Genomic DNA, 9,956 nt, shown 5'->3' on the forward strand with positions numbered 1-9,956 from the left:
AACGTACTAGATCTTACGGAAGCCCTGGAGGGACATTTATTATTTAAAATTTAGTACTTAAAATTTATTACTTATTACCTATTATCTATAACTTATAACTTATTATTTAAAGATTATGACTTATTATTTACATATTATCTGAACCGCGCTATATTTGGCGGGAGAAACAAGATGTTTTAATTGAGGCGATGACCGAAAAGGATGAAGTTGAGGATCAGTTACAGATGGTATGTATGATACATTAATAAGTCAATAATTAAATGTAACTGCACGCTGTTTAGAATAATTTCTACTTTATTGAAACCTTTTTGTGGACGTTAAGTAGGAAACAATTTTTCTTGTTCTCAATTTTGTTGAAAAAAGAAATGTCCCGATTACAGCAGTAGGTACAGGGCCATTTTAGATCTAGTATTCTGACTATCTGCGGCAATTAAACAGCGACCTTTATTTCATATATTATTTGATCTAGGTTCCTGATTATAATTAAAGCATCCCATTCTGTTAAGTAAAGCCTTGAGAAAGTTTTTAAGTGTATTGGATTTGACCTTTTCGAAAACCTAGCTAAATACCGTTTTCCGGTACGTTATGGATTTAGCTGTGTACCAAATGAAGTACATAACACACTTACATATTATTTCTATTTTTCTTCATTATTTTACCATTTCAGATCAAAAATATCAGGTGCATATTTTCAAAAAAAATGTTTATAATGAAAATCAATTAAATTAAAACAGTCATTGTGACATCTTCCATAATAAATAGAGATATTTTCTGCGTAAATGTGTGTATTTACTTTACTTTTTGTATGGAATTATTCATACAGTACAATGTTATTTAATTATATAATCTTACAAAGAAATAACTTTTTTATTTCACTTTAATTCAAGAAAGGCCAAAACCATAAAAGTTCATTATTACACTCCCCAGAGCTATGTACGGAAAGTACCGGAAAACGGCGTTTAGGTAGGCTTTCGAATTCGTGAAATTCATTAGTTAATTCCCTTTATTTCAAAGATGCCATTTGTAAAATAAAACTTGATAAAATATCTCAACAACTCATTTTATCATCTTGCCAGTTTTATTGTAAGTATTCTTTTAAGTTTGTTGACATATACATGCGGTTGTGAGCTTGCAAGTCGTTTGCTTGTGTATTTTCAGACTTCTCAGATTAATTTTCCCAGTTCTTCGCCTTCGGTGCATGAACGTTTATATACACAGGTGCTCGTCCAGTCTTGTTGCCCATATAAAAAAAATGAAGTTTTTAAAAAAAAATTGAAAAAAAAAAACAAAAAAAAATTGAAAAAAAAAACCATCAAAATAACTATTTTGGGTTGAGTGTAAGAAAAAAAATTTGAATTTTTTTTTCCTATATACCATTACAGGGATGTTCCTTGTTTGAAGCCTTAACAAAGTTGTTCAAAGAATTCCATTCCATGCAGAACTCTGGTTGCCATGGCAACCAAAAGAAAAAACTTTAAATATCTTCTTCTAAAAACCCAAAGAGCTAGAGCTTAGATATTTGGCATGAAACATCTTCTAGTGGGTGTCTACCAATTTTGTTCAAATAAAAGCCCTTGGATCAAAATTCGCCCCGCCCGAGGGGGTCATTGATTTCCCCTATATGCATATATATAGTAAAAACTTAAAAAATCTTCTTTTAAAGAACCCAAAGAGCTAGAGCTAAGATATTTAGCATGAAAGAGCTTCTAATGGGTGTCTACCAAGTTTGTTCAAATAAAAGCCCTGGGGTCAAAATTGGCCCCGCCCCAGGGGGTCATTGATTTTCCCTATATGCATATAGTAAAAACTTTAAAAAAAATCTTTTAAAGAATGCAAAGAGCTAGAGCTAAGATATTTAGCATGAAACATGTTCTAATGGATGTCTACCAAGGTCGTTCAAATAAGAGCCCTGGGGTCAAAATTGGCCCGGCCCCGGGGGTCATTCATTTTCCTTATATGTTTATAACAAAAACTTAAAAGATCTTTTTTGAAAAAAAAAAAAAAAAAAAAATAGCTAGAGTTTAGTTACTAAGCATGAAACATCTTCTAGTGATTGTCTACCAAGTTTGTTGAAATAAAAGCCCTGGGGTCAAAATTGGCCCCGCCCCGGGGTCAACATTTTCCTTATATGTGTAAGACAAAAACTTACAAAATCTTCTTTGAAAAATCTCGAATAGCTAGAGTTTAGATATTAAGCAAGAAGCATTTTCTAGTGAGTGTCTACAAAGTTTGTCAAAATAAAAGCCCTGGGGTCAAAATTGGCCCCGTCCCAGGGGACATTGATTTTCCCTATATGTGTATAGCAAAAACTTAAAAATCTTCTTTGAAAAAACCTGAATAGCTAGAGTTCAGATGTTAAGCATGAAACATTTTCTAGTAAGTGTCTACAAAGATTGTTCAAATAAAAGCCCTGGGGTCAAAACTGGCCCTGCCCCAGGTGTGTTATTGTTTTTAACTATATGTGTAAAGAAAAAAACTTCTTTTAAAATACCCAACAAGCTAGACCTTAGATGTTTAGCATGAAACATTTTCTAATGCGTGTCTACCAAGTTTGTTCAAATAAAAGCCCTGGGGTTTAAACTGGCCCCGCTCCGGGGGCCTATATACAGGTGAGCGACTTTAGGACCATCATGGCCCTCTTGTTAACTAAGTGTTATGGGTAAGTTCTAATGGATATTTACAGAAATTTTGTTTGGATCTGTGTGTTATTTATTGTTTATGTGCACTTAATGTTTAAATTAAAAGGTATTATGGCAAAATGAAAACTTATTTTGATCTTTATCCGTTCACTCACTATATACTCTTGGATGGGCATAATGTCACTTTAAATATTTTAAAATATTTAAGATAATCCTTTAATATTCAAAAAGATCTTTATTGTAGCGACTTCTTTTTACCATTATCTTATTTACTTTAAAAGCATATTCCTCAGATATGAAAACAAATATTTGTTTCAAAAAAGTGCAAAATTTGTTTGGTAATGTAAGAATGGATTTAGTGCATGTTAGCAAATTACTTGGAAAGAGATAATTATGTGCTTGAAGTGTAATACATAATTTACCTTAGATATAGCAAAATGTAAACAAATTTACATTTTGACATCCACTCAAAATATTTGGTCACTTATAATACAAAGCTTTTTTGTCCTATCACCACTAGCCAGGATCAGGCCCAATTCCAAATCCAAAATATCCTCTTTGTTTCCCAATTAAAAAAAATCCCCAACATAGCAAAATAACACCAACAAACAAACTGTTCATCTACTTTTATTTATTAACAATTAAAGAATTAACCATTAGAAGAAAACTATCATAATGTGACTGTCATTATTATAGAACAACTGAGATAAGCTAAAACAGTACATAAGTTCCATTTTCTTCTATTATTATTTTTGTCTTTTGTGTACTTAAAAATCATTTTGCATACCGATATTTCCTCTCATTTTTATTTAAACTCATCCTCTTTTAGATTTTCATTAAATAAGATTGATTATCTGTTGTTGATATTTTCTTTCTAATGTGGCCTCCTGCAATAAATTCGGGCGTATATTGCAGAGCAGATGATAATATGTCTACACTTATTCTGAGTGATAGCTTAATAGAAAGTTTGAAGATTAAAAGTTGAAAAGACTGCATACATACAAAGAACACATTGAAATGATACTTGATGTTGGATGTATGAATAAGGAAAAGTACCATAAGTATTGTTTTTTGCAATAAATAGTGTGTATATATTCAGAATAAAATGTTAGATTGATAAATGATATGTCAACACAAAGATCACATTGTAAATCTTTACCAAGTTTGTTCTTTGAGCATTATAATGGACTTGGCATTAAAATGGGGCTAATTTTATAGCAGGGTGGCAGTGTATAAACCTTATTTAGTATCAGACAAGGTAAAGAATCACCTTTAAAGATAAGAAATAGTTAGTAAAGTATTTTTTATGCTTTGCAGGATCGTACAAAGCGGAAACAGAAGTTACAGCAGCTAGTACAAAGCATAAAGGCCACTAAAAAAACTGAAAGGCAATCTCTTTCAAAGGTATGATGGAAAGTAAAATTCTCAGAATTTGTTATTTATGTATTACGAGGGGTGTTCAAAAAGTTTTGAGACTGTAGCAATAAAATAAAACCAACGATATATATCAATTTTTTTTCTATTTTAATCCCTCAAAATAGTTTCCATGAACCCGAATACACTTCTGAAGTCGATCTATCCACCTCCGGAAAGCGTCAGAGTAGTTCCCCTTGGGGATACCCAAAAGGCACTGGTAGAGCGCACTTCCCAGCGCACTGCGTGATGCGTAACGCCGTCCAGAAAGCCGTTTCTTGACTTCGGGGAAGAGGAAAAAGTCGCACGGACTTAGATCGGGAGAATAAGGGGGATGCTTCACTTGTACAATTTTTTCTTCCTCGATGAACCTTTGTACTATATCACATTTATGAGATAAGGTGTTATCATGAATGAGGTACAAACCTCTTAAACCAGTTCTTGGGCGACGATTTTCATAAAACGCCTTGACACGTTTCAAAATCTTATCCCGGTAGAACTTTCCAGTGACAGTTTTCCCTCCTGGAACTGCAACTTGTACCACAGGGCCTTGCGAATTAAAGAAAACCGCATACACCACTTTTTTAGCGCTCTTAGTCCTTTTAGCAATGGTGGGTCTAGGTTGGTCCTTGCGGAGCCATTGCTTGTTGTTTATGCGTCTCTGGGGCTCAAAATAGCAGATCCATGTTTCGTCTCCCGTAATCAGTTCATTTATTTTCCTTGAATTGAGATTTTTGATTTTTTTCAATGTTTCTTTCGCAAGACGCACTCTTTCCTTTTTCTGGTCCTCGGTCAGGAGATGGGGTACCCATCTTGCACAAACTTTTCTTAGATTCAATTCCTTCGTCAGAATGCTCTGAATGGTACCCGTTGATATAAGTTCAGATAATAAGCTATCTCACGTACCGTGTACCGAGCATCATCTTCTATTAGATTTTTCACAGCAGCAATGTTTCTGGAAGTGATTGCTGCCTGAGGTCTGCCAGAACGGTTCCTGTCTTTGACATTATCCAATCCATTGGTGAATGCTTTGAACCACCTGTACACAGTGCTTTTCGAAACACTATTGATTCCAAAGTGACTATGCACTTCAATCAGAATCTTCTCAGCAGTAATTCCTAAACTACACCGCACTTTTATGTATCCTCGAATCTCTAATTTTTCACTAGGTTTCATATTTACATGTACAAATGACCAGTGTATACGAGTATATGATAAATAATACACAATAACTTTTAAACGCATGATTTGTTTTCAATGAAATTTTACTCAATTGTCATCGAAAGCCTAACAATAAGATCTCGTAAATTTCGTGCAAATTGAATGGTAATTTTCTACGGAAGCACATTAGTCTCAAAACTTTTTGAACACCCCTCGTATTTGCAAAAGTTAGTTCATTTGGGAAATGAATATGCTTTTTAAAGAGGTTTAGTGTCACCAATTATTTTAAAATTGTCAAAATTGGCCCCAGCCTGGATGGCCATAGGTTTCCAATATGGAAAACACTATAGAGACTACTGTTTCAGTCAAAATATCCTGGAAATTGGTGTGAAAGGTTGTGCTGATGATTTCTAGGGCAGTGTCAAATATGGTTACACTAGGTTACTAGAAAAACTAGGTTACACAGCCAATATGGATATACATTTATACACCTTTAATGATAGGTAATAAATCTTAAGTAATAAGTCTTAAGTAATAAATCTTAAGTAATAAATCTTAAGTAATAAGTCTTAAGTAATAGGTCTTAAGTAATAGGTCTTAAGTAATAAGTCTTAAGTAATAAATTTTAAGTAATAGGTCTTAAGTAATAGGTCTTAAGTAATAGGTCTTAATTAGTCCCCTACCGGTTTAACCGGAGGGGACTTAAGGTTTACCCTCCGTCCGTCTGTCTGTCTGTTAGTCCGTCCACAAAACTGGATCCCGCGACAACGCAAAAAATACTAAAAATATTTTTATGAAACTTAATATATAGATAGATGGCAGTATGGAAATTATGCACGTCTTTTCCTTTTGTTCCTATGTTGAAAATTCTGGTTGCTATGGCAACAAATAGCCTGAATTTCAAGATTTCTGATTTAGATTTTTCAGCTTTTTCACCATAAGTTCTTTATTTCTTAAGGTGTTTACTTCAAACTTTAAATATAAGTTTCTTGTCATCATCCACATCATATGCGACAAGGTTTACAACTCTAGCACAAAAATTATCAGTATTACCTCCCTTGAACTTAGAATTTTTATGAAAAATAATGTTGTCTTTTTTAAATAACTTCTTTATTTCCTAATGTATCTACTTCAAACTTCATATAATATTTTTATATGTGACTTATTATCACTCAACATTTTTGAGAAGGTTAAATACTCTAGCATGACTATTTTCAGAATTATGTCCCCCTTGAACTTAGATTTTTTTCGAGAAATTGGTATTTTTTACTCCAACTTCTTCATTCCTAATAGGATTTACTTTAAAATCCCACATCATAATAATATGACAAGGTTGTATAAATATAATTTACTTACTAAGGCAGGGAAACTTAACACATTACTGGGATATAGACAAACTTAGAACTCAAAAGATTTTAGTTCATTCACTGGTAAAATTGAATGGCCAATGGCCCATCAGAATGTTGCTGGGGTTCTAACCGGTAGGGGACTTATGGATTGCTTGCAATACTATGATAATTGCTTGTTTTGACTAGAATTATGCTCTTTTAAAACTTTAAGTAATAGAATTTATTACTTTACATATTCATTATTTGTTATTAATGATTGGATTGTCTTCTTACTTAAAACAATAACTCTTAGGAAAAGAGCTTCCAGTATCCCAAACTAAATTTGACATTGATTTATATTTTAGGTCCACTTGTGAAATATTGCCTGAATTTTGCATTTAATGGCAAAAATATTGTTATAACAATGCTCGATGCCATTATCATATTCCAACTGAACTTGACGTTTACAAGAAAACAGACTTGATGTAATTGATCACGAGATTGAATTTGCTAAAATTGACCAAAACATGTCTGTAAAGTGTTTGATATGTTCATGCTTAACACCCATTTAAAAAGTACCTATAGTTTGATCAATCTGAACTTGATCCTGACATTTATATGGCCTTCAACTTTAGAGGTTAATTCTTGAATTTTGCTAAATGTAATGCTGCATTGTTCTTATTTGAATTATTATTTATCATTCTGAGACTAAACAACACTGTTGACAAATTGCACATAATGAATGATTCATATAGGAATTTGGGCATCAAGGCCAATTCATTGAATTGCGCAAATTGTCAGAACTATGAAAATACTTGACAGATGCTAATCATAATTGAGTACCTTTGACAAACTGATATGTTAAGCAATTTGAGCAAGACCTTCACCTTCAGATAACATTTACCTTTAAGGTTATTTGTTCAAATCTGCAGGTCTTTGTAACATATTCAAATTTGAAAAAAGTCAGAAAAGGTTTATCACCCTCAGTTAATTTTGGTGATAATATTATAATTTCATGCATGATTTTCTTGTTGCATCATTACTTTTCTAAGACCTGGAAACTTGGAAAGAATATAGGTCAGGGTCACCACCCAGTTTTGTGACAGCAAATATTGAATTTATCTTGATTTCAACATAATCAATTTGATCAAGATTGGTATTTATGGTTGTCGTTTGCTATATGGACAAACATATATTTACTTTGGTCATGTGATGTATGCAGTCTATTAAGAACTTATATTAAATGATATTAATGAAGATGAAACAAGTAAGACCAAGTAATGATAGCTACAACTATATTATAGTTTTTTTATGAAGCAGTAATGAACAATTCAATTTAATATATACATACTGAAAACATGACTTAAAATAACATTTTTAGAATAATTTCTTTGTTCTCCTTTTTGCCATTGTTGCAATTAACCAAGTCTATAATAGATCTATAACTCCTTACAAATAACAATTTAGTAACAACAAATAAAAGTATAGAAATAAGTAATGATAAATTATATTTACATGGCTTCTTTAATTTATAAACTAAATATTATTCTGTTTTTAGCACACGAGTCCTTATACTAGAAGTGATCGTGGGCGTGGAAGGAGGTCAGAATACAAGGTGCCCATAGGTTGGCAACATTTTAGCAAAGGGAAATACAGAATTGTTATGCAAAGGAATGGAGGTGGTACACGATATATATACAAGAATTCTGATGAAGAAGTAACAGTAGATGAAATACTCGTAGAAGGGAAAGCATTTTACTTTAAGGATGGCAAAAGCAAGTTTGGTTTATTAGAGGAAATGGCTGTTACGCTTGTCACAGCTTCTGGACAAGAAATTTCAGGCTTCACAGACAGAAATGATCTGCCCTGTTGCTTCACAGAGTATGTTAAAGCTTATGGACTGTACCCATCTCAGTGTCATTTATACTTAAGAACGAAAATCAAATCAGAATCGGATACAGATAAATGTTTAAAAACAAAAGAAGAAAGTCCGTGTTTTCTTGTAAACAACATTAAAGCTGGGTTGCTGGAAATATCATATGAGAAAAAAACACAATCTGTATATGCTGATACAGGAAGTTCCATTTTCATTAAATCATACAGAACTGCTATGTCTTTGGCAAAAGATGATCTTGAAGAATACAATGTTTTCAATGATGGCTATTCAGTAATTAGTGTACAGAAAGACAATAAAGAATATTTGGTAGACAAGGAAAATGTTTACTATTTCCCACAAGTCAATTTTGATCCAAATCAAGTTGTTTGCTTCATTCATGGACCGAATATTATTCATGGGAGTGAAACTGACGACTTGAATCATCTTATTATAGGATGCCTGACAATATTTCATATTATTTTCAATATAACATGCTAAAGTCCTTTTAAATACAAAAAAAATCAATTTCAGTATATCAAAAAATCTCAGTTGAGTTCCTTTAAGAATTAGCTTTTGAGCTTACAGAAATTATTAATACACACTTATGTTTATATACTATACTCGTTTTGTTAAAAACCTTGTGTTAAATAAAGGTATTATAAATTTCTACAAATATTTATTGTCATTTCTTAAGAGAAATTGTAACTACATTTCATTAAAATATTTATTCCCATTATTGCACTAAATCATCCCTTACGAGTGAAATATAAGAAAAGCTGAAAGAACTTTCGCCATACTGAAGTCATTTTATGGTAGTGGGATCTCGACTTTTAATGTTTAATTGTTTTGAATAGATTGCAGATTATGTTTTGCTTGGTCGTGTGGGGTTGTGTTCATTGAACGCTGCCTTTCTTTTGTGTTCTTGTTTTCCGTATTAAAGTGAATTATATATTGTAGTTTTTATGTAGGAAAAGTTGTCGGTTACATTTCAAAAGCTTAATAAAATTTTTACTATCGATTTTTTGTGCTTTGTTACGAATGCGCTTTAGAGGCACTATCTAACGCTTAAGGTTATAAGTAAAAATTATGACAAAATTTAATAATTAAAATAAGTAAGTGAAAATTAGCGCAATATTTTTGTCTTATTTTGATATTTTAAAGTAATCCTTATCACATGTACAAGCCAAATCTCATTCTGGATTCGCCTGCATACTTATACCTAATCTACAAGTCCGGTTATCTCGCCGATTTCTTCAGCACGGATCTTGCAAGATGCCGTTGCCAGCACAGTGTAGACTGTAGACAGTGACTGTTATTAATTTATATCTTTAGGGGAGTAGAGACAGATACATTTTCTCTACTAACTGAATTGGGTCTTTTAATACAATATGAACAAAGGATATTGCCCTCTTACCATAACATTAGAAACGACCATTGCAAATGTTCTCTTGGAAAAGTTGGACTTTCCAAATATTCAACAGAGACAGTGTTTTAAGAATTTTTTTCAGAGCATCTTGTGACAAGCATCAATTAGGGATT

General features: G+C 32.4%; 1 protein-coding gene across 1 annotated transcript; it reads left to right on the top strand.

Annotated features, from left to right (window-relative positions):
* The first annotated feature begins 20 nt into the window (after window positions 1–20).
* LOC132758608 (uncharacterized) lies at window positions 21–9,418 on the top strand. Its single transcript, XM_060750299.1, has 3 exons — window positions 21–227; window positions 3,957–4,043; window positions 8,100–9,418. The coding sequence occupies exons 1-3, from the start codon at window positions 189–191 to the stop codon at window positions 8,913–8,915; spliced, it is 942 nt and encodes a 313-aa protein (XP_060606282.1). The 5' UTR covers window positions 21–188; the 3' UTR covers window positions 8,916–9,418.
* Window positions 9,419–9,956: the final 538 nt, after the last annotated feature.

Source organism: Ruditapes philippinarum, unplaced genomic scaffold (genome assembly GCF_026571515.1).
Source record: "Ruditapes philippinarum isolate M1 unplaced genomic scaffold, ASM2657151v2 ctg1417_1_1_1_1, whole genome shotgun sequence".
In the NCBI taxonomy this organism is placed as follows: Eukaryota; Metazoa; Mollusca; class Bivalvia; order Venerida; family Veneridae; genus Ruditapes; species Ruditapes philippinarum.

What these genes read in the sequence shown, in the direction of transcription:
- LOC132758608 (XM_060750299.1), top strand. Translation starts at nt 189, where the DNA reads ATGACCGAAAAGGATGAAGTTGAGGATCAGTTACAGATG. An exon ending in TTGAGGATCAGTTACAGATG is followed by an intron (nt 228 to 3,956) that starts GTATGTATGATA and finishes TATGCTTTGCAG; the next exon opens with GATCGTACAAAGCGGAAACA. An exon ending in AAAGGCAATCTCTTTCAAAG is followed by an intron (nt 4,044 to 8,099) that starts GTATGATGGAAA and finishes TTCTGTTTTTAG; the next exon opens with CACACGAGTCCTTATACTAG.